General features: G+C 32.1%; 2 protein-coding genes across 3 annotated transcripts in view; one reads left to right on the top strand and one right to left on the bottom strand.

Annotated features, from left to right (window-relative positions):
- Nucleotides 1-15,800, top strand: part of LOC130441984 (uncharacterized) — a 74,016-nt gene extending 58,216 nt beyond the window's left edge. For both annotated transcript variants that reach the window (XM_056775925.1, XM_056775926.1), the window contains exons 10-11: nt 9,617-9,925; nt 10,909-15,800. In XM_056775925.1, coding sequence (XP_056631903.1) covers nt 9,617-9,925; nt 10,909-11,211 — 612 coding nt within the window. In that variant the 3' untranslated portion in view covers nt 11,212-15,800. The remainder of the gene's footprint in view (nt 1-9,616; nt 9,926-10,908) is intronic.
- Nucleotides 15,801-18,873: 3,073 nt separating this feature from the next.
- LOC130441985 (intraflagellar transport protein 20 homolog) lies at nt 18,874-25,710 on the bottom strand. Its single transcript, XM_056775927.1, has 3 exons — nt 25,467-25,710; nt 21,251-21,405; nt 18,874-18,988 (listed from the first exon to the last, which is right to left on the bottom strand). Exons 1-3 carry the CDS (start codon nt 25,588-25,590, stop codon nt 18,875-18,877), a joined length of 393 nt encoding a protein of 130 aa, XP_056631905.1. The 5' UTR covers nt 25,591-25,710; the 3' UTR covers nt 18,874.
- Nucleotides 25,711-25,801: the final 91 nt, after the last annotated feature.

The following is a 25,801-nucleotide window of genomic DNA, read 5'->3' as shown; positions in this document are numbered from 1 at the left end:
ACAAGCCGAGAGATTTTTACAAAAAACGCCTCCGAAGAGGTGGAAAAAATGTGTAGAGTGCGACGAAGCCTATCTAGAAAAACTGTACAAAAATTCAGCTTTGTAACTTAATAATCAAATTTTTTTAGCATAATTCCGGTTTATTTTTGAATTACCCTTGTAAATTAAAATTAATGATACGCTTTTTTCAATATTTTGATTGTCTCTTAATAACAACATTATACTTTTATTCTTCCAATCACAATTGCAAACTGTTTATTAAACAAAAATTTTCTCCTCTACATCACTATAAATAATTCAATCCTTTAACTGAATTATTATACATTTATAAATATCCATCGCTGTTCTTTTTCTCTTCACCCTGTAGGTATATAAAATCTTGTTGGCTATTTAAAATATTCTGCAAGGACTGAATTTCGTCCTTTTGTTATATTTGGCGCGTTTTTTCAGGTAAACCAGTTCGATCCTCCAGACTATTGTTGTTTCTGTATATTTCCGTCTCGTTTTATTTTAGTTAGAAACAGTCTGTCAGAGTAGGAGGTACACCATATTATCGTGCTTAAAGTACAAATACCATTTAAAACAATTGGTTTATTGTCATTAAACCACTTTACCAACTTGAATTGACAACAGATATCCTTGGAATTATTATCGAATATGCAGTGAATTATTGCTTTAAACAACTTCGACGAACGCGCGGAAATTCTCAACCTAAAACGTGTTGGAGAGTGAATTAATAAATTTGTGAAAATATGCCGTTCATGTGTGTCTGTGTCACTAACCATTTGGTAAGCACTTTTTGTAATTGAATGTAAATAACGGACAAATAATTTCTTTTGTATAAATAGAAGCACTATATTTATCTATGTCGAAGGTCGTGTATGTATTTAAATAATTGGTGTTCTCAAATATTCAGTTTTTTAAAGAAATAAAATAAAACTTGATATCAGAAATAAGATAAAAACTTGTTTCAAACATGGAACTGAGTTATACGCTATATTTTTTATGTAGAACGCATTTCAATAATTGAGAATATTCTAATGATTGAATGTTGAGGTTAAAAGATAAGGGTTACGTAAATCTCTTAGATAAAACGTGAAGCCTCACAGAGTTAATTGGTGGTTCATTTAAAAATTAAAAAACTATTTAGCGGACTTTTTTGAAATTAACAATATTATCGTGCTTTCAAATTGTTTCTCATTATATAAATGGGTAAAGCAAATGTTGAGTCAGAAAGCGTAGAGAAAAAAATTACGTGCTGATAAGAGGCATTCAAGATACCAGACTGTATAAACTGAGTTTTTTTGGTACCCTTCAATTTTTACGGAAAACGAAATTCCAAAGCAACAGTTATAAACGAAAATAAATTCTTTACCCAAATACAATTTCGGAAAGGCCGACAAGTCACTTGTCCTTGTGACCAGAACCATTCAACATAATATAGCGGGGTGTACAGAATCAACATTTCCAGTGAAGTATTAGGTACAAGAATACATCAAATAGTACTGGGTACAAATAGCTCTTGAACTTCAAATTTAGTAAATGATTTTGATTAAATCTTTATACTAATCAACGGTTATTATCAATGAAATACTTTGAAATTTTTAATTCCATACATGAACCGTATTTCTAATAACCTTTTTTCAATTGGATCCTTCCTTGCAAACCGTTATTTGGAACATTTACATCTCAAGGTCGAAATTTAAATATATAATAAGAACATTACACTGAACTGAGGTGAATCTAGAACTGTCTGTTAAACCGTTGGCGGGATACAAATTTGAATTTTCTAAATTTTGTTGTATAAAATTTACTTTTAATTTTTTTATTTTTAAAAATATTTATGAGTGAATTGATTAATTGTTCTATAATACAAATGAAATTATACATGAAAACTATATTGACGTTACAGGTAGTCGTTCTATTCTAAGAAAAAATGGGGTAGAAGTAAAAAATAGACAATTCTGCTTTCTTCAATGGCGTCATAACATAATTTTTAAATTAGGTTATGTAGGTAGAAATAGAAACTTCTTAAAAATTATTACAAATTTAAAAAGACTGTTGGTCTGCAACTTGTTTTGGCTCTAAAGAGATGAAATGATTTTTTGTATAACTGGTTCCACATTTTATTTCGATGTTCGCCATGCACAACCATGTTAGAGATGAGACATGCATCCTTGTCGAATTCGTAACAAGGGCGTCACCAAGGGAGTGCAGGGGGGGGTCAGTTACCCCCATATAGATCAAATGTAGTCCTAAAGCTGTGCGAGCATTTGACTTCCTTACTTATTAATAAATTCCACATCGCATGACAAATTAAGGTTTAATGTATATTGTAGAAAATATTGAGATTTTGACATCCGTTTTTAAAATCGCTGTCATTTTCATCACGACTATATCAGATTTGTAAAAACGCAAGGCCATTAAACAGTGTAAAATATGTAGTTAGATATGGTGTATGTGTGTGTGTTTGTGTGTGTGTGTGTGTGCATTGCATTTCTTTCTAAGACAGCCGTTCACCAGTATTCACTTTAGTTTTGTATAATTTGTGTCCAATCTGTAGCTTTGGATGTGGTCAAAGCCTCAAAACACGTTAAAAGGATTTTACTTTTAATTAAAAGCCACTGTGAAAATCCGGAAAAAGTGATTATAAAAATTATAAAGGAAGCTGCTGTTGTTGCAGAGAAATTCGGACTGGAGGAGGACATTACATCAATGCCGGGTAAACAACCGGGTAATCATCCAGTAGAAAGTCCTTCAGAATACTGGGAGAGGTCTTTAGTAATACCATGCATGGATTCAATTATATTATATTATATTCAAACACGCCATCATTCGCATTATCTAAGTTAAAACTGGCGCAGATGCAAAAGATGACAACTAAAAATGTGAAACAAATTGTGAATATATTGCCCACTTTTATGATTTACCGTACATAAAGAATGAAATCGAACTTTGGCAGCAATTGTGGCTCGATAGGCTTAATATAACAAATCTAACAGTTATTGTCCTAAAAGAAACAAATTTCTTTTTTCCCGAAACGGAAAAAGCATTAAATCTTGTGATCGCTCTACCATGCACGACCTGTTCAGTAGAGTGATCCTATAACAGCCTCAGAAGTCTAAAAACATGGCTAAGAAGCATCATGGAAGAAGATCGCATTAATGGTCTGGTCAGAATGAGTGTACACAGAGCTATAATAAACGAAAACCCAAATATTTTTAATGATAAAGTGGTTGAAAATTTTGCAAAAAATCGCACGTTATGTTTTAATTAAATATTATTTTTGTTAAAATATAATAATTATTACTGTGTTTAAAAGTTTGATTTAGGTATTGTGCTGTAGAGGGCTTGTTAAGTTTTATACATTGATATTAGAACCGTTCTTATTGGAATCGTCATCGAGACAAAGACTTCCAAAGTGTAACGCTTCATTCTCTCGACTGTACCAGGCGTTCATATTTTTTATCCTTCATAATATTGCCCCATTGCCCCCCCTCAGACATAAGTTGGCGACGCCCTTGATTCGTATATAACTCAAGTTTTTAATCACTACTGCACTTATAGTAGACAAGATCATATTTGCTTAGTTTTGCTGCTTCCAGTGTACCAAACCATTTTTATCAAATTTGGAATATTTATGTTTCTAATTATCGTAAATATTATGATTACATCTTTTATAAAACTTGTACGAGATACTTTTATTATATTATATATTAATATTGACGCCAACAATTCCATTTCATATAATATAATTTCACTTGCACCAATGTGTGGAATTAGCGTTTCATCTACGGCGATCCTTGGGGTGCACGAGGCCTCGGCAGGGCGACGCGAGCGCCATCTATTGAGCAGTCATGACAACAAGGCGTCGTTAATGCATTACAAGGAGAGAGGTCATACCGGAGCATTTTTAGCGATTATTGTTTGATGAAGTACGACTTTTTTGAGGGGAAATAGTGAGAAATTAGCTCATCATGAGCGTAAGCGCTATCAGAAGAAATTTCAGGAGTGAGGTTGTGACTCGTTTGAGCTGCGGTACGAAAATATGGAGAAAGATAAGGAACAGTTCTATTTGATGGAACAATATATAACTGAATAGTGTTTCTTTCTTTTCACTTGATATCAAATTTCCTGCTGAAATTTATAACTTGGGTCATAGGAGTAATTGAGATTTTTTCAGATATTTGGATATCAGACTAATAAATTCTGGGTCATCATCTTCGATATATCCAGTCTTTTATGGAAGTCTCATTATTTGCTGTGCGAAAAACTCAAAATTTGCTCTATTATATTCATGCTGAGTAGATGTAAAAAAAGCAATATGGGTAATTAGTCCTTGGTACTATCCTTCACAATTCTTTTCATAAATCTAGGCTTTTGAAAAGACTGAAAAACGAAATTTGAACTAGTTAATATATATGAGTGGTCGTATTGTTGATGGAAATTTCAAGCGCCTACGACTCATTTTTTAGTCTTTACAAGGTATTTATCTGTCCTATGAATACAGTTCACTAAAGCGCAATTTACCATCTTTAATTAATTCTTTAAAATAATTGAAAGTCAAAGTTATGGTGCTGTGATCACCCAACGCATCAACAATATGGCCTACGCCCAGTTGTCGTATCTGACCGCTAGATGGCACTCGCGTCACAGGGAGTAAATATGCAATCCGCATGACTCATGACACCAAGAATTGTGATAACAAATAGTACAGAGTCCAACGTAAAAAACTACGCGAACTCTTGACTACAATAAATGAAAATTGTAAATAAATTATTCCATTTATTATAAATAAAAAATTAATTTGATAATTTGAATTAGACATAGGCCTTTGGTTGCTTCGCATTTTACACGCTTTTTAGAATCCTTACATCCCATTGACGACGCCTTTGTCTAAAACTCATTATTGTGAATCTTACGATTTTTTTATTTATTCAAGCGATATCTTGGTAAGTTTTTGTGAGTTGTCACGAGGTTGGGTATGTTTAAATTAACCAGCAACAGCGCAGTCGAATTTCTTCTTATTGAAAATTAATCACTAATTGTATGTTTAAGTGTAAATAATTGCAGTATGTATTCATCATAATTTACAAACGAGAATTTAATTATTTAAAAAAAAAAACTTTCTAAGGCTAATTAAATTGGAAATTGTGAGAGAAGTTGAACAGTTCTATTTTTAATATTTTAGTGTTGTAAGTAAATTGAAAAATGGTAAGTGATTCTTATTGGAATAAGTTAATCTTTAACAAACACCGTACTATTATACTATTGTTTTTGTAATCTCCCTCAAAACAAGGTACTCTTATAACGTTTCCATTGAACACAATTTCATGTACATCCTATAACACGTGTTTCCCCTCTTATATCGTGAGGATTTGCCACATTACGTGTCCATAATTTCATAAGTTTACACACTGTGTCAATTGTGTTCTTCTAAAATTAAATTAATAGTTATTTATACTACGCGGGATGTAAGTACGGGGTTCAAGGCTGTAAACTCCGGTAAAGAAACTGAAAAATTTTTCACGAGTAATTACACATGACAAAAGTCTGTACGAAGTCAGTGCCAAAAAATCTGACTCCTGACCAAAAGCTCTTCGTCAACGGGTCTGCTCAGATTTCCTTGAAAGGTTAGAAAAAAATCTGCTTTGAAAGGGACCTGATTTGAGTCGAAGGAAGCGGTAAAGCAAAAAACGGCAGAGCTTCTAAAAGGCACTCACCAAAGAAGACTTCCAGCACTGCTTCGATCAATGGAAAAATCGTATGGAAAGGTGTGTGGCGAGGGGGGGGGGGAGTATATTGAAGGGGAGCATTCGAATGTAGAATAATTTTTATAATAAAACCCTTTTTCGTAACCAGTCTCGTTATCTAATAGCCAGACATCGTAAAAAACTTACATCCCATAAACTACATCTTCCCGCAATATATTTTTGAATTTTTTTTTATTTAAATTAATGTGTTTCGATAACTGTTCTGGAATATTTAAAATTTCTTGTATGGAATTTCTTATCTGGTGGTATTTGCTTAACTTTGAGCGGTATTTTACATTGCTGACATTTGGCATGGTTGAGTCAGTCGAGTATGTCCGATACGTAGGCTGTCTACAGCAATTATATCTCTACAACTTATTAGTATTTGGATATCGAGGACCGTTGATTTCATGTAGCTTAGTGTTGAAACTTGTCCAGTGATTCGCCTTTCGGTTGCGTATGGAACGTCTTATCGTAGGTGTTAGATTCATGTGAATCTGTACTGAGTAACGGCGTAGATTAGCGGTCGCAATTTCTTTTACCGCTTGATTCGCTAGATCATTTCCATGTATTCCAGTGTGAGGTGATGGTAACACTGTGTTATTAACATCAGAGATTGCAAGACTGTCAATAGAGTCATGAATTTCTTGAAAAATATGATATACTGGATATATTTCCTAAAGCAGTTCATTGTTGGATTCAATTCGATACATTTACAGCTTTGAACAGCTCCGATGGCGTCATATGTTATTTTATCAACAACGTCAAGTTGATAGTTTTAGAGAAATTGAAATTATTGATTTGTATAACGACCAAAAGGATATAGAATAATCAACAAATATTGTTTGTCTATCACATGTGCCAGAAAAATCGGGGGTGCTTCATATAAAATTTTAGCACTAGCGTGATAAAAGCTTTTCACGTGAATATACACAATGTTTTTTGTATTATTCATTAAACTATAACATTTAACAAAAGAACTAATTACCATTATTACCATAAAAAATCTCTAATTTAGGAACTTCTTTCTTAGAGTTAGTGACACTATTATACCAAAGACAGGTTGTTACTCATTTCAGTGGCAGAAGTCAGGTTTTGGTCAAAAGTAATAAAATAACTGTGGCAGCATTTGAAGAGTTTTTATATTGTTACTTTTGAAGTTGAAATATCGAAAAAGTTTTTAGCATGTTAATAATGTTGCTTTTTCTCAATTTTTTCAGCGATTAGGCAACACAAAATAGAATTTGTTCTTTTCAGACAGAACTGTCATTTTCACATGGAAGTGTTACTTTTTATTCTAGTTCGCTTTGGCAGTGAAAATATTAACTGTATTTTAAGAACATTCATTATAACTACTAAGCTGTAGAAATTTCATTTTTATAATTTTTGAACTATGAACATTTTATTAAAAAAAAGATGTCAATGAAACGTTATTTCAGACAGACAAGGAATATGTAATAGAACTTTGTTTTGGAATTATTTGATCTATTGGAAAATAACTGTTTTTTACTTACATATGCATTATTATATATTTAACGTGCTCTTAGTTTGAATTTGGAGAAACGCATAACACTGTTTTTCGTTAATTATCGATTTGAACCCCCCTTAACGAGAAAAGGTAAACGTAAATTATTTCTACATACATATGCGCTCATACGAACGCGTTACACGTGTATTAGTGTACTTCTTATAGTATATTTAAAATATATTTGTTTTGGCTCTGCCCATTAATTACATAAACCGACAAAATATTATCCTAATCAAATATTAAGGATATTTTTAAATCCCAGTATTAACAACTGAATAGATCTCTTTGAAATTGTTTATGGAAATTTGTTCATTAGTATTAGAGAAAAAAATTAATGAGCTTTATTGTTGATAATTTTCCAAATATTTTTGGATCTTTAGTAAATTCTGAAGTGCTTCTTTTTATTCGTATAAAAATATTTACTGGATGTTGGAGGATTTACTTAATTCGATTAATGCTAACAACGAAATTATCTATTCTTGTGCTATTTTATTATTCGAAGTAGCCTCAACACATAAATTCAAATTGAGTGAATGTGTAGCAAAGTGTCATTTGTAGGAAGCTAAATCGGTTCTAGAAAACTAGGAGTGCTTCTGCAACGAGAACTGTAAGACCTAGAGTTACAACGGCCAATGATGGTCGTTGCCTGGGACTTACAGATCGTAGGAAACCTCGTAATACGTGCATAATCTTAAGAAGAAGACTTCAATGCTAAATGCGCTTCTGTACCTATCAACAAAAATGAGTAGAATCCGTGATGATAATTTAACATCCTGACCACTTTTAAGGAGAGTACCACTGACCTCTTAAATAAGCAAGAAAGATTAGCTTATGCATTGGAACACCACTACTGGCGTAAGAATAGTGGAACACGATCCACCCAGATTAGCCTCGTTGTGGATTTTCAGACATTACACGAGAACAAATATTGATAAATTAATCGACGCCCTTGCATCAATGATCTGTCCAAAAATTCGTCCCTTTCGAGAAGGTACAATTATGGTCTGGACAGAAATTTTTTCTAATGTCCGTATACGAATTGCCGAAGATATGTGAATGATGTTTTTATCTTTTTCTAGCAGATTTCAGTTTATGATTGGAGTTAGTAACGAAATCTTCCGCATATTGTTTAACACAAAGTACTTATCTGAAATAGGGGATTCGATATCATTTTTGTATATTGCATCATATTGCATATACCATATGAACCCTACACATATTCAGCAAGTCTTGCTAAAATCAGCTAAGATTGGTAAAAACATCTCTTGCATATCTTATGTAATTCGAATCGATGGACGTATATAGCATCCATTGTTGTAATTTTCGTTTCGGGCGTATTAAATTGAACCCACATCTAATGACGTATCACAATGGATTTCAATATATCTTCTCCATCAGTGCTGTAACAGTTAAGAAACTCCAAATTCTGTATATATTCAGTGAGTACTGTGGTTGTCAATCAAAATAAGTGGCACCCATTTTTCTATAGTGCAACTATTAAATAAACCCATCACTTATAACGCTGTGTCCATACATTCTTAAATGAATTTCCCATGCACTATGTCCTGACTGCACTAACTGGGAGAATGAAACCAACCACCTGCCATGTCTGGCTTCAACTGGGCCACTGATGATTCCAGATCTCCTATAACCAACCCTTTTTAAATGAAATCAGTTTGAATAATATTCAGGCCATTTTAATTTTGAAAATTAGTTAATAAAACTGGTTCTTAAAGTGCTAACTACAAAAATAACCGACGCAGGCCCCAAAGTATTTATTTTTGCGCAATTTATTTATAGACTGAATAGGTAGACCTTGAATTATGAAAAAATATTGTGGTCATTATATCAGAATCTATTAGGCACAAATGTGTATTGGATTGCAGTTAAAATTTTCCTACACTTGTGAATATTATGTAAATTCGAGGAATTCCACCTATGTAATGAATAATTAGTATTATCTATGTATAGGACAAGGTCGCATTGTTGTTAAAACTTGCTTATCTTTTTATAGATTACATTGAGGGTACTATTATATAAACGTTTAATTCATTTCTTTTAGTTTAGATTGTCTAAAACAACATTAAAAAGAGCATGTAGAATAGCCAACTTTTTATAGAAAAAATCATTAGTCCTTGGAACAAACAAAAAAGTTAATGCTCTAATGCTATAAAGCTGCCGAAATGTGAGCTGTATTATAATCTTATGGGAAATTGAAGGGTATTGATAAGTAATAAAAAGACTGCATTATTTTGGACTTTTAGTTTTAGACTTTTTTTGTTGTCAAATAAAATATTATCTGGCGTCCTTGTAACAGCACGATTTTATTTTTTAGGAAATGAAGTATTCTCCACTTTCTCAGCTCAAAAATTGCAATAAAGATGAAACTTACTCACTTGATCGCTGCACCTGTCCCGGTAATTTGAATTCTGCTTCGAATAAAGAAAATTGTAGTGTATGTCCTATACATGTCGTCCAACGTCCGGAAAGTATTTTCAATAAAGATGTTTGGAAATACGAGGATTACATGTGCGAAAATTGTCGAATGAATAAAACTAGTAGCAACAATGATTGGCCTATGGGTAACAAAAAACAGATGATGGATTGGGATGATAAACTAAGAAGTATTTGGGATGGCGAAGATGTATGTATAACCATTGCCTTAATTATATTGCGATTTTAAAGACTAGTAGATTTCTGTCTTGTTTCACTTTGAGTTTTACCCGTATTTTTCCAACTGAACAATATCTGTGATATATTAGTGCCACAACAGTTTCTTGAGTATTGTCTTGTTACCTATTTTCACGTCGTTAATACACTTCTCAACAGTTTCTTGGGTATTGTCTTGATACATAATATTTCATGCATCTGGCTATCTTCAACTTAGTTGTGTTACAATTCCTATATTTCTTGATCGCTTCTTGTTTTCCTTTCTTCAAAATCTTTTTTGATGTTTTCGCTTCCATCTACATTTCGAAAAGACATGTAGGTTGGAATTTATATTTTATTTGCCTTCTATAAGATCCGTCTAATTTGAAAATTGATCATCTAAGAACTCACATGCTTTTGACGCCTAATAAACTCGAGATGAACTGTCAAAATTATTAGGTCAAAAATGCTACTTTTTTACCTATCCTTCCATAAATCTTACTTGATCTGGGAGCTATATTTCAAATTTTCTTTATACTGAAAATTTTAAAGGTTTTTAAAAAATCCCATACTTCCATTTTCACTTGCCTAAACGTTATAGAAATCTAGCTCAATTTATTAATATTTAGTTTCAATATTCCAACAAACTTCAATATCTGTGTTGACTTAAGGAGGTTAAATCAGAAATTATTTCTTTCGTTTCCCCACAAAATCTGCACTCAGCAGTAAATCTAAGGTGCTTCCTGAAAGTTGTGAAACCCGAATTCAAATTATTATAAAGTTCTGTTTCTAGCAGATCAAAGTACCATGGAAATTTTTTAAAGTGCTTCAGCCTAGAAAGACACCCCCAGAGTGCTTCTTCCTTTCCTCTTTCTTCCTAAACTGTTATATAAGCATAAAACTTCTCATAGAAGCATATAATGTAATCAGATGTACAACTTGATCATATTTTATCTACATAATATATTTGTTATTTAGGTGTGTCAAAAATGTTTGAAAGAAATCAGGTCTAACTTACCAAGTCCTGCTTCAAATCAACAACTTCGCGAAGATATCAGCCAGGATGGAGAACAACTCCTCTCAGATATTAGTACAATTCAGCAATCCCACATTGACTGTTTACCTGAAAGTGAACAATCATTCGATATTTCGGCACTGATTTCACAAGAAGGCAATCGAGAACTTTCGCTATTTGTTGATTGCAATGGATACTCATCTTTGGATGAATATTACATCATGAAGCACATGATGGCCTCTGGTCTCGCGGCTGCCACTGTATGAGAGAATTAATATAGATCGGGGAAGTATTAGCGAAACTCGAAAAAATGATGCGCTTTAAATATAAAACTGTGTATATAATTTTAATGGTGTATATTTGTGACGAAAAATTGCAACTTGAATATGGTAAATTTCCATAAAATTGAAAGATAAAAGAAAATTCGATACATCTATTTTGTAGTTTCTTCAGTTTTCTTCGGTTTGAAATAATTAAGATGATTAATGATGATTAATCTTGTCTATATTTTGACTAAACTGGTTAAAAGTCCCAGTATTTATATTTCATAGAATTGTCTAGTAGTTTATAAAATAGAATTGACGCATCATATAAACTGAATGTAGAAAAACGTACAGAAATTTTCTCTTAATATAATTCATGTATTTATACATAACACCAGTTATACTAGGTACAGTTCATCGAGATGAAAATTTCAATTAAGAAAACTGATGATACATCAGTTCTATTAACAAAATTTAAACTGCTTTTAGCATTAATAGGGATAGAAGTAGAAGTGGAGGAATTCCCTCTCCTATTGGTTGATTTCAAGTGGTTTTGTAAGGAGTGATACATCATTTAATGTTTACCAATTATTTTTCGAAGTGCAAAATATGTTGGTAACGACAAAACGGAATTTGCATATGACTATTGATTCAGGAAAAATATTTATTAATACCTCTTAACTATTAATAATGTCTACCAACCTTGAATTAGCAGTTTGTATATTTTGAAACCTGACATTATGAATTGAAGATGGAAGCCTTTGTCGACTAGGCTTTAACTATAAATTATTTGAGAGAAATAATACTGCTACAAAACTACAAAATATCAACTGAAAGTTAAGCAAGACCACTTCGAATATAGAGAATATCAATTCATTAACAACATTAAAAAAATTTAACATATTAGTTACTAAGTTCCCGATCTAATGAAGAAAATTGATTTTTTTATCTTTAATCGATTTTATAGCTTCACATAATATCTTTCGATAACATTATGGCGGCAGTAAACGTTCACTGAGACACCCAACTCATACCGAACAGACTTCAAACTGTTTGAAAGAAATATTTCCAAGCGCTTCGTCTAATTATGAAAAAAATGGTACTTTACAGCCTAATGTTATTAAAAATTGTTGTTCTTTTGAATTCTTAGTTTAAAACCCTCAAGCAAAAGAACCACCAGAACCTAGGTGAGAGAGTACTGCTATCATAAAAATTTGAGAACTTACAGTTATTTTTAATATTGTTTTATTTTTTCAAATGTACTTTATATGAGGCTTTGACCCTACCAATTTATATTACATATCGAACAATACCTTACCCCTAAATAACTGATGTTTTATTCTAGAATTTTCACTATTATATATATAAAAAAATGAGTAAAAGAAGTTGCAAACGTTGTATATGAATAAGTACACCGCGCGATTTTCAGGTTTTTGCTTTATGCTACTTCCGATCTTAAGGTTAGTATTTGGCTTGAATAATAAGCGGCATGCAGAATCGTTGCGCGTCGTTTCTTGCGACGCCCAAAAAAATGACAACTGCCATATTAGTTTCAGTGCAGACATGTAGGGTGCTCCGTAAGTAGCAAAAAAGGACACCTAACAATACGATCTGACATGCCGTATACTCTGCGCTTATATACATATTTATTATAATAAAAAAAGTTGTGAATCGGCTCACTCCCCATGCAGAAAGGGGCGCCGAATGGCTTTTTGTTATGTTGTGCATATTTATATATATAAATAATACTGATTAGCTAATATATTTTTGTGCGGGGAGGTGATTCCATTTCTTTTATTATCGTAATTTTTATTTTGTTTTCTGTTAATTTATGGTTACACCTCCTTCCATTTGTGATTAGCTCGTAGTTGGATTACGAAAATGTTTTTTTTTGTTGAAAAGTACGCTCGATACTTTTGTTAAGTGTAATCTTGTCCTTAATCCCGATCCCGTTTTCCCTGTCTCCTTAGATCCCCTTACCTCAAGACGTCGGACCGGAAAGAAACGTACTGGGAAACTGACTTGGCGACGCTAGAATTTCTAATATTCTCGGTGTTATTGAGTTTATAAAAGTTACTGCATCAATGAATAATATAGTCGCATAACATTTTGTTTTTACTTTTTCCTCAATGTGTATACTAAATTTTTAGATAATCATGTTATCGGAACATAACCAGTTGATTTAAGAACTACGTAATTTTGTACATTTTAGAAATCTCAATAATATGTCGTAATATTGCATTGAAATGTTGTAGAAAATGGATCTCGATAACGTTTCTGTGATGTTACAAATAGTTTCTTGTAGCACGTTTCTGTCTGGGCCGACTTATCTGTATCATAACAGTTTTTTGAGTCGAGGTATTTTGAAAATTTTCCAGCATTATTCTTTCCAAAATTTTTTAGTATCACACCGATTAATATGCTTTGTTTCAGTATAATGTTATAGTTTTTATATGTTGAGTTTAGTACAGATTTTTTAGCGAAATTAAATTGTTAACATCGGTGTGAATGAATTATTTGATGTTTTTTTTTGATAAGATGATTTTTACTTCGTCTTAACTTTAGATCTGCCAAGTAATATTGAAAATAACAAAAAAAACACACTGTAAATGCACTCGTTCGACTTTTTTTCTCGAGGCAGATCTACCATCTTTGCGTATTTTACAGTTAGTGTTTTTTATACATTTAGGTGTTTTTTAAGAGCGTTTTCATTTATTCGAACAAAATAGACGCAAAAACACCATATTGAATAGTTTAATTAAAATACATAAAGTGAGAGCATTCAATCTAATACAAAAAATAAATAAAAACAACAAAAAAAGTTTGCAGCAAATAACCTCTCCTTTTGTAGTATTAATGAATTAAATAAGTAAATGGAAATGGTTACTTTTAAGTTAACTGTAGAGAGTTAATTATATTTTTAAAAACTTAAGTTTACAAATGCCATTTCACATGTATATAATTTTGATACTCTTATCAAACAACTTTTTTTCAGGTGAATTTTATTTTCTGTACATTGTAGTTATAGAACATCTAAAGGGATTCTTTATTAACCTCTATTGTTTTAAAAAACAATTAATTGTAATACATTAAACATATTTTAAAATTTTTCACAAATATCATTTTTAAAACATTTTGATTATATAATTGAAAAGATGCAGAAAAACCGGGCAGTCTTTGAGAGTTCTAGAAAAGCTCATTTCTAAAATCTTTGAAAATAATCAATTTATCATTGAAGTATTATCTACTACTATTAAAATCTTATATATCGATAAATGAATAGTTGCTTTAATCGCAGTAAATTCATAATGTTTACTGATGCCAATATTCACAATTACACTATCTGGTACTTCGAGCCAGAGCCGACGTTTGGAAGGCTCGATGAACCAGACAGTGCCCTTATGAGTGTCAGTGTATTGATGGTAATTTAGAATTTCTTCCAACGATACTGCTATTGAAAGGCGCGATTTTTTTTGAAAATTTTATTGACCAACTACGTGTTTTACTGGCATACTAATTCGTTAAGATAGTTTTTTGCACTTTTCAATGTTATCATTTTTTTGAATGTGAAAGTTTGAAAAAGAAATTCCGCCTGATCGAATGTTTGTACAGCTAATAATGTATTTAGATAACACTAAAATACTTATATTAGTTTTTAGCTACTTTTCTAACAGAGCCTGTATAGATGGCTATAGTAGTTGAATATTATTTTTTATCGAAAACTTGAAAAAGAAAACAAGATATCAACACAAAATTTACTCGTCTTTTAGAGCTGAAAAAATGCAAAAAAAATGTTGAGTGAGTGAATGAAAAATATTTTTCAAATAATATATGTCATTTTTCTTATCAGCATGTTTGTTAAAATTGCCGAAATCACTATACTCTCATTTTTTTAAAGCACAGAACCATGTCTTCGCGACTCTTAATATTTTTATAATTAGTATAATTTTATTTTTAGTAACAATTGTAGTTCTTGTAACTAAAATTACTGAGTAGCAAAATCATTGAATTAAGGGGAGATGGTCAAGTTCGGCATGAATAAATTTTATACATTTTATTGATTAAGCTATTTTGTTTATTTAGGTAGGGTTCACATATTAAATTTCACATGTTAACCATCAGAAACTATCTAACGAGACAGTAGACGCCTTAACTAACCACAACCTCTATGGAAGTATGACACTATGAAATGTGGATAGGTCGGATACTGATTTCAAAATGTTGATTCTGATGCTGTAGACTAAATCTAACCATTTTCACAATAGAAAGCTTTTTTATTTCAGTCACCTTACCTAACTAGAACATATTTATATACAAGTCTAAATGGATACGTCAAATATAGATAACGAGATGTCACACAATGAAATGGATATGTCAAAGACAGATTGCTAACTCTCATTATCGGTATCGCTGTGTCAATCTAACGCTATATAGGTGCTAAATTACACAGTTTTTATATAATCAAAAGCTTTCTAACGTGACCGTAGTCACTTTCTCTAGTCACACATTCTATGGAAGTGTAACAGGATGAAATGGATATGTCAAAGACAATTTATACCTTGAGTTATAAGTGTATCTTCAAAAATACTTTTCATTAAAAAATACTATTTAATTAAAAATAGACTGCGCCGCAAAATAATTCTAAATATTAAAAAGAAATTCCCTATAATTCTTTTCCAACTGACACCAATGAGCCCAACGGTTTTATTTTAAAAAAGCTCGAAATATTGATCATATTAATATCAAAAATTGAGAAAAACGAATTAGGAATTTTAGCAAAAATGTTTCACTATTCAATCTCATTGTAATATTAGATGTGTATTGCTCTGATAACATCTTCAAGGCATACTTACAATTTGGATTCTAATTGCATCTTGATACGTCTGAACCCACATTTCTGCCAGTCTCTATGAAAGCTCACTTAGCTCAACACTACGACCTATATCATGCGAAAAGAGTTTAATGGAGCATAGACTCCGTACAGGACCGCAAACTAATCTTACTCCAGACTATAGCACTTCCTTACGAATTAAATTAGGAGTATCGTTCGCTAGGATGTCTATTTTCTTACACTGCCTCATTGACAGTCTTTCCCGTGTGTGTATTTTTGGACAAACTAGCGACGCAAATTTTTGTCGTCTGAGATTAAATTGTAACTCGATTGGGGTAAGTTCATCTCCTTCGAAATTTATCTTGACTAATCTGGTAATTTCACCGAAAAATTTTTACTGCTGTGTAGTCCTTATAACAAAGCGACTGCATTTACAAAAATTGATCTTGATTATTGCTATATTCCTACAGCAGCCTTTTCTCAGTTCCCTAAATTGTGTCAGTACTCTAAGACGGAATAGATTGTGTAATTTCAATTTAGCGCAAGCGTTGCTTTACAAGCGCTATGGAAGCAGCACATTCTTAAACAGAAATATTTCTATTCTAACAGGCGTGTTGGTCATTTTAATCACAAAACTAGTGCCTTTAATAATGTATAAAGCTGGTTACGTTATGTCGCAACGTAAAGAAAATATAAGTTTAAAAATTGTTAATTGCAGTTTATTAATTTTTTTTATATCTTTTACTATACTTTTAGATAATATCAATGTTTCTTAATGTAACTAAATTCTGGTAGTAAAGTTATTTTTAATATTAGAGCTAGTATTTTAATAGAATTTCATTCGAAGCTTCTTGGACACAGTTTGGGATAATGAAACGTTGAGCATATAACCGTAAGCTGGATAAGACCTTTTCCTCATCTATTTTTTCTCTCACACGAATCTGGTAGTTCCACAGCCTTTTTTGGAAATTATGATTTTGTTAGGAAGTATTTTTTGTAGCAGTAACACAGTAAATTAAAGTTAAGTTCATATACTATAAAAAAAGCAAAAAAAAATGAATTGTACTCTACTTTAAGTTTAATTGAATTATATCGAATGGGATTTTTTATTTTTATTAACATTTTGACTTGTTTTTCAGCTGTTGCTTTCCTAATCGATATATTCAATATAGCATAGATTTTAATTTTACTTTAGTACCTCTTTAAACATAACAAAAAATAATTTTTACATTTGCCTTATACGAAATATTGTATTGAAGCAATTCACAAATAGATTCTTGATTTCTCTTTTAGAAATCAAGTGTTTATATTGAAGTTTCGCTGAATGTACAGGTCACTAAACAAATTAAAAACGACAATTTTTCTGATTTCAGCTAGGGTACTTGCTTTACACATGAAAAAATTCATGAAAAATATACACAAATTTCATATTTAGATATTAGGTACATGTTTGTAGCGTGGACTTTTCTTATTTATAATCATCAGGAAAAATAAAAGCAAGTACACTGATTTTATTTATTTATTACCCAACACAACTCCCTAAAATGCATTTATCATCCGGTGCAAGTCATGCAATGTATTTGATCAATTTAGGAAGCTACATTTAAAATTTCTTTTATCTGAGTTTCAAATTAATTTACAATGATATTGATGATAGATACCCATAGAAAACGCAATTTATAGATTATATTTTCCTGAATATTTAACTTTTTCTTTTTTTTTTTTTTCATTTTACTCATCTAGATTGAATTGGATAAGTAATTCTGCATTCATTTAGGATAAAACGCGTTCTGGACAGCAGTTTGAGGTTGGGAATTAGTGTAATTAGTGTAACTATATTCTTGATATAATTGCTTGGAAACTGTTTAGAGTGCTGGTGCCGTTTTTGTGCAGTAGTGTCTTAACAATTTCCCACTACTACTTCCGAGGATGATTTCATCAAGTTAAATTCTTCATAGTAAGTTATCCAGTGAAACATCGTTTGTTAAGTTTATGACTTGCAGTTTAGCGAAAATGTTATCTGATAAATTAAAACGCATGTCTGTATATAAGTTTACAATTTTGTAAAAATTGTCAAGGTATTCGATGGCTTCAGTTTTTTGTATTTGAGATAACTTTGAGCGGAAGAGGCATAATGACTCATGCATTTCTGTTCTTGCAATCTCATTTCCCTCATTATCTCATTAATGTACGCAAAGCACTCGGTACATTATGAACGAAATGCAAGTAGCATAGTTTTTTGTCTCTTCTGCCTCTGAGTGAAAAATATTTTCAATGCCTTTCCTACATAATTCTGGCTTATCAATGTAACGTTTTTACCCTTGATTATCCTTTCAACATCAGGACAGGCAAAAATCTTATTTAAAACAGTGTGATATACCAAATTAATTTCTGCGGCTGATGTTATATACATAATATCGTCGAGATCACAACCAGAACTGAAAGTACCTGGTGCATGGAAATAGCTCATTATATTTCTTGCAGCGCGAGAAATCTCGATCTTCGAGTAAGTACTTGTTTTTGAGTGCTTCACTACATCATTTAATTTTGGATAGAAAAAATTTAAAAAAACATGAGATATCCCATGGGAGAATTTTATCTCAGATATGCAGACATCAGCCTATGTGTAATGTATTAAATACGAAATTTCAGACACCACCAATCAAAATATATTTAATCTAGAAAATAGTTACCAAGAACTTTTTATGAAGAATTCATGCAAAGCCTCGTGAATGGTTTGCAGTAAGACATGTTAATTATTAATGCTTAATGATTAAATGTGGAGCTGATTATATGATTATACTTAATTGGTATATGTCAAAATAAAATAATTCTTCAACAGTGAGTCAATTGATTTATTATTTCTAACTGTTCCATTTCTGTTTTTTGTAAAGAAGTAAGTTGAATTTTCAAACGCTCCAATTCCATCGTTTTCTCAGAAACCATTGCCTAAAAAATAGGTTTTTAAGTTTATATGATACAGCTTATTTATTGCCGAGAGGACATGATGAAGGTGACATAAAATCACAATTTGTATTATGAACAAAAAGTCGAAATCATTGCATATTTCAAATGTTATGACTTTATAGTAAAACAAATATGTTTTGTTGTAAATCGTACCACTAAATAAAAATATGTATCGTGTAAATTACTCTAAAGTAATGAAGATAATATATTCAAAAACAAAGAAAAATTTGTATCAAACAGTACAAAATAACCACTTTATTGAAAAAACGGATCAGATTGTGCATTATTCGGGGTATTTTTGAAAAAGTTTTAACATGCAATCTTTGTTAACCTATTTTATTGGATTTATATGATATATATGCAGGGTGTCTAGCCATTGGGAAAAAGCGGGAATTTTTTGGCAGCGGGAAAACAACGGGATTTTTTTCGAGATCGGGAATTTTCGGAGAAATGCACAGAAAGTTGTAGTTTCAATACATAATTTGCTTCCTGCTAGCAAAATTGATATAGGATTTTCATCTAAGAGCGCATTGAAGAATGCTAAAATCAAGCCCTCTGGTGAATTATTGACTAAATTCATGATTGATTGTAAGAATTGTTTCGTTAAAATTATTAAAAAAATTCAAGAACGATCACCTCTATTGTATAAACTTACAAAGTACATAACTTGTGTGAATCCAAATTTAATCGCACATCAATCCAACGTAGCTCTACAGCGACTTGACTCTTGCTTGGCTGTTCTGGTTGACACGAACAAGTTGATTTCTGGCTCGACGGCTGACAAAATAAAAAAAGAGTATCGAGATATTCTACAATTTTCTAACACCATTCAATCCATGAAGATATATAATCGAAGTGTAAAAAGGCTTGATAAATTTTGGATAGAATTGACAGAAGATTCCGGTTTGACCTGCCCGAACTTGATTAATTTTCTAGAAATAATTTTCATTTTATCTCATGGAAATGCAGCAGTTGAGCGCGGATTTTCCGTAAACAAAGAGGCAATCGTTGTAAATCAGGCGGAAAACAGTCTAGTTGCCTTGCGCATCATTTATGATGCAGTTACTGCGGCAGGGGGCATCAAACACGTATCTATCACATCTAAAATGATGTTGAACGTGCGAATGGCGCATAGTAGATATGTGGAGTTCTGTCAGAATAAAAAAAATGAAGATGCACAAAAACAAAAGGAGTCTAATGAAAGAAAAAGAAAAGCAGAAGAAGTTAAAGAATTGAAAGCAAAACGAAAGAACTTGTTAGAACAAACATCAGCTTTAAATGACCAAATCAAAAATTTAGAAAAGAATAAATAAGTGAACCTATTGTGATTCGCTATTAATATAAGTAGTCATTAATTCAATAATATATTTCATTTATATTTTGTTATGAGTAACTAATATGTATCATTCTTTATGAAAAAACAATAAAAAAGCGATAATTATTTTTTTTGTATTGAATGCTATTGTTTATTGAATATTACTAAAAATTGGTTTACTAATATCGGGAAAATTAGAAAAAGTTGTCGGGAAAACTGCGGGAATTGAGATGCACGTCAGGTCTAGACACCCTGTATATGGGATAAAACGTTATACTGCGACCTCTAATTTCTATTGTGCCCTCGACGACTGAAGCACCTATAGGTTGCCCCCCGTTCCAAAGTTCCAATATATTTTCAATAAGATCATCTCCCAGCTACTAAAAAAAGGCAAGGCATCTTGTTATTAACCGATCTGAAGTTTTTCCATCTTTTCCATAGAATCTGCAGTCATCAGTGTCCTATTAAGAACGTCCTTAGACGGCAGTCTTGTAAGATGGTGTAGCAAAAAATAACTAAAATCCAGGAATCCATTTCCTTCCTTCAGTAAACTTTTCGGTCAGTAAAAGGCTTTCATGGCAAGTATATATAGGTCTCTTCGTTTCCATTAATTTCGGAATGACTGGAAACCCTGACCAAAAACCTTATTGTTCATTACTAGGTCATATAGTAATGAACAGCATTTTTAGATCAAATTTAAATGGATAATGTGGGAGCTTAACGTTATCAGAGTAGTTTAATTAGATAAAGGGCTTTATTTGAATGATTTCAATATACATTATATTGCGATAAATAATAATTAATTTCATATATTTTTCAAGTTTTCTGTTATACTTTTGATAAATTCTTCATAACTCATTTAAATATTTTGATAATATTCAAATAAACGATTGGATTTTTGTTTTCAAAATTTAAATTCAAATCGTTACCTGTAGTTGTTCTTGATTATGTTCTCTTTGCTTTTCCATACTATGCAAAATATTTCTGGCTCCTATTGCTTTCATTTTTTCTTTTTCAATAGTATCTCCTAATTGTTGGACAAGATCAACGTACTTTTTCGATAATCGTTGAAATTCCTCAATTTCTAAAGAAATAATTCTGTGAAAAACCTAATACTATCGTTTTCAGTAATACTGATACTAATATTTACCAAATACTCAGAAAGAATTGTTAATAACAGAAATAATTGTATTCAGTCATGCAACTTAATGATTATAAAAAAATTATGAAATATTCCTTGTGAATGAATTATAACTATTCAAAAAGTGACCATTAAATATGCTAATATCATCTTCACTGTCATAAATCTCATCATCGATATTAATTTATGATTAATGGCTTAACTTGTACCAATATGTTAGCATACAACCTTCAATTTTTTTCATATTGGTCCTTATTCGTCCTATTTCTAGTAACAATCCATGATTAAGATATTTTATTTTAATATACTTTAGTCTCGCTAGTCCGAACACGTTCCAGAAATTGTTTGTAAATACAGTACATAATTTGGACTAATGTAAAAATATATTTTACAAAATTAAGAGTAGACAAAGCAGTCGGGAAGGTGGTTTATGTTGAAAAGAAATGATAATAAAGTACAAATAGTTTGTTTAATAAGTACAGACTAAATTGACACAATAAACAAAAGAAGAAATATGTAGTTAAAAAAATTGTAATTAAACATCGTACTGAAGAAAAGAATAAACTTAGGTTTCTTTTTGGGCATCGTCATTTGTTGCAGCTTTGGCAGTCTGTTTTTGAACATGGGTGTGGCAGTAAACTGTTGCTCCAAGTAGCGAGGGGCAGGTCAAGTGCAGCTACTGTCTCATTGCCAAGATTATATACACTGCCTCATTGTGCGAAATTTTCTCCTCTCCCTCCGCGCAACCTTACTCTTCGCCGCTCCTCTCCTCGGAACACTGAATCTGCTCATGCGTCACGGTTGCGATGATGTCATCTTCTGTCAAAGTCTCTATCGACGCCTGCCGCCGTCCATTCATTCGCGTCTACTTCGACTGCATTCTGACAACCTGGAATGTTGTGTAGCAGTGGAACGGTGTCATTTTTTGTAGACTGTTATTCAAACTGCAAAGATATCCAAAGTTTATCCCAGTTTTTATTATTGCTCCAACTGTAACATTTTTCCAAAACTCAGCTGCTCAATTGTCAATATCCTTTACGTATGTTTCTTTAATCTTTTGTACCAAAAGGATAGTATGATCTTAAATCAAGGATTTCGGTACTCAACATCAGCGCCTGCATAACTCCCTCGTCCATTGGCTGTAGTAAAAGTGTCACATTTGGTGGTAAAAAGGCTGCCTTTATCCAGGTAAGTTCTTCAAAGTCTAGGTGGGACGGTGCTTTGTCGATAAAAAGGATAGCATATGGGGGTAGATCATTTTCCTTACTAAACTGTTTAACAGAAGGAACGAATTGATCATTAAACCTTCCTTTAAATAATTTTCCAACAATCCAGCCTCTTTTCTGGTGTCTATAATAGACTGGAAGTAACTTCATGTTGATATGTTTGAAGGCTCGAGGCTTAGCAGCTTTGCTTATCATTATGAGAGGAAGTTTATGGTTACCGGCGGCATTAGAACAAGCCATTACTGTTACTCGGTCCTCACTCATCTTAAAACGAGGAGCACGAGTTTCTGGTTTGGAAGCTAAGTTTTTTGTTGGCAGGATTCTAAAATTGAGGCTGGTTTCTTCGGCGTTATAAATGTGTTAAGGCGAACAATTTCCTTTATGGAGGTAATCCTACGCCACAGCATGATCAGAAGAGAGCTGTTCTCCAGTTATAGTTAACTGGCCATCGGTCACCGTAAATGAATTTTCACCATTTAATAACACGTTCAACTGCATAGCTTTTTCCTGAACAACAGGTTCACTTAAAGGGGTTCCCCTTTTCTTTTCCACCACAACCACAGAAAAAGTGCTTCGTCAACTTTGTCATACTGAGACCGACACTCTGGCGATTTCCAAGAGTTGCCTCAGAAGATGTTGTGCAATATTGGTGAAGCTTTGCACGGTTTTTTTCTAGTCACATATTGTGGCTTTATCAACGTTCATCTCTTTTGCAATTTTTATGATTGTCTTTAAAGACTTAAGGTGTCATGTTTACGTGGCCATTTCACTTTCCTTTCAGATTTCAAAACACTAATCTTTCAAACAAAAAACACTACAGTACTGTTACACAACACGCACTATTCCACAGGTGACTCACGGCAGTACAAACAAAATCAGACTAAATTTAGACATTTTTGGCTCTTGAGCTATGAGTGGGGGAGAGTGCACCGGGGGGTACAGTCGTACAGTCTCGGTTAAAAGTGCGCCGCTCATTCACGTCACAAAATTATTAATAGTGGCGCAGTGGGGTAGTTTGCTGTCAATAATGCTTGGTACATGTAATATTCAATATTAGTAAAAAGACTGTTGAAACTGTTCAGTTCCAATTAGATCGGACTAGCCCCAGTTAACTGTAAGCCATAATTTAATCAGTTTTAATATGAAAGAAGATGGCTTCAATAAGAATTAGAAATGAGGTATAAATACAAAATTTATTTAGGCAGCAAATTTGGAAAAATTTTAATTTTGCGAGAATTTTGTTGAAGCTAATGAGCCACCACTATCCGATGACTATCTCTTCTTCTGTTAGATATTGCTAAAATATCTTCCAATCCTAATCCATTTCATTCGCTATTTTCATCCCTCAGTTGCTCGCACTTCCACTCAAAAATAACAACCATTAATTGTCTTCTTCTTCTCCTTGGACCAAAAGATGCCCATAGTAGACATCTCACTTACCGATTACAATAAACATGAATATTCTAGCGTTCTTGTAAAGAAAACATTTCTAGAAATTCTCCATAAAAAATCCTTCAGCCTAATTCGGTATACCGATGCCTCCAAAAGTGAATCCTTCAAGCTTTCAAATTTATCTCGTCTCCCCAGAAACATATCCTCATATGTACTGACTCTCTTTCGTCCATACAGTCAATTAAAATCATAATCACCAAACCAAACTCTCATTGCTCTTGATATAACAGTCTCTTTCATCTGGCTTCCATACCATGCTGGAATTATTGGAAACGAATCTGCAGATCGCCATGCCAAAGAAGCCTATCAGAATCCTTCTGAAATCCTAGTTCAGCTTACCAATGATATAAAGACTAACTTCAAAAACCTCATCCAAGAACATTACTAACATCCACCAATCAACTTCTCACATGCTCATAAACTGTGTGTGTGTGTGAGAGGAGCTGTGACAATAAGACGACTCCGCTTCAATCACACAAAACTTAATCACAGCTATTTGATGTCGTTACAAAGTCGTCCTGTCTGTTAAAATTGTTAATATGTTAAGCACATCCTTACTGACTGCAGACAATACTCTACCCTATGCCATCAGTATGATCTGAAAACTAACATCAAGGAGACACTCAACTGCTTGCCAGTAATCAACAAAGTCCTGAAGTTCCTTAAAGTTACCAAGCTGTACCAGAAAATATAATTTATGTATTGTAATAGATTTGGTAACAGTCCTTCATTTAACTCTTATATCATTTTATTTTTTTTTGAGGTCCGTTAAACTGAAATAAAAAAAATATTGTGGCAGTTAATGGAACTTCTTGCTTTAGTCCTGTGTTAGCTTAGAAACATTCTTATATTTTATGATTTACCTCGATTTTTATTGTGAGACTACATACAATAGTAAAATAAATGACTTACTGGATTGAGTATAGCAATAAGAAAGAAATTTAAAAACTCAAAATGATCCATGGATATTTTCTCAAATACTATAATGATAATGGAGAACTTTCACAATTTCTTTTCATATATACTTTTCATATTATTTAATTATCTGTTTCTCATTTCTTCTGTATCTATTTTCATATCAAAGATTCGTTATAATAAAATAACCAAGTGAAATTTCAAGAATAGAAATACATTTCTTTTAATATATTATGTAAAGAAGAGATATTGATATTACTGTGTTGCATTATTTTAAATGGATAAAGGCAATCCGATTTTCCTATTACACTCCAAATACATCTCTCTACATTTTCAAAGATATTTCTTTCTCCATAACTTCTATTGCTAAACACAAATATTGATGTTATATTTAAGTTGCAAAGTACTTACTTTCTGTGTAAAGTTGACATTCATCTTTAAGCTCATGGGTCGATTTTGATACTTCGGGCTCTAAAATACATATTCTATCAACTTCATCAAAGAAAATTCCTGATTTTGCTAATAAATCAGTCATTTTAAAAGTAGCAAATGTATGTCTATTGAGGTTGCTATAGTAATAGACGGCTGGGGTCAGTCTAGCAAATAACTGAATATTAAAATAATTTAAAACCACTTCATAACAAAAATTAATATATACAATACTTACATTTTCAGATAATTCAACCAGATGAATTATATTTCACAATTACCACTTATGTCACTTATAAGTTTGAAATGTCAGATCA

This window comes from Diorhabda sublineata, chromosome 3 (assembly GCF_026230105.1).
Source record: "Diorhabda sublineata isolate icDioSubl1.1 chromosome 3, icDioSubl1.1, whole genome shotgun sequence".
In the NCBI taxonomy this organism is placed as follows: domain Eukaryota; kingdom Metazoa; phylum Arthropoda; class Insecta; order Coleoptera; family Chrysomelidae; genus Diorhabda; species Diorhabda sublineata.
The sequence above is the reverse complement of the archived record's forward strand: the minus strand, read 5'-3'. Positions and strand labels throughout refer to the sequence as shown.

What these genes read in the sequence shown, in the direction of transcription:
- LOC130441985 (XM_056775927.1), bottom strand. Translation starts at nt 25,590, where the DNA reads ATGACTGATTTATTAGCAAAATCAGGAATTTTCTTTGATGAAGTTGAT. An exon ending in ATGTCAACTTTACACAGAAA is followed by an intron (nt 21,406 to 25,466) that starts GTAAGTACTTTG and finishes TTATTTCTTTAG; the next exon opens with AAATTGAGGAATTTCAACGA. An exon ending in ATAATCAAGAACAACTACAG is followed by an intron (nt 18,989 to 21,250) that starts GTAACGATTTGA and finishes CCTATTTTTTAG; the next exon opens with GCAATGGTTTCTGAGAAAAC.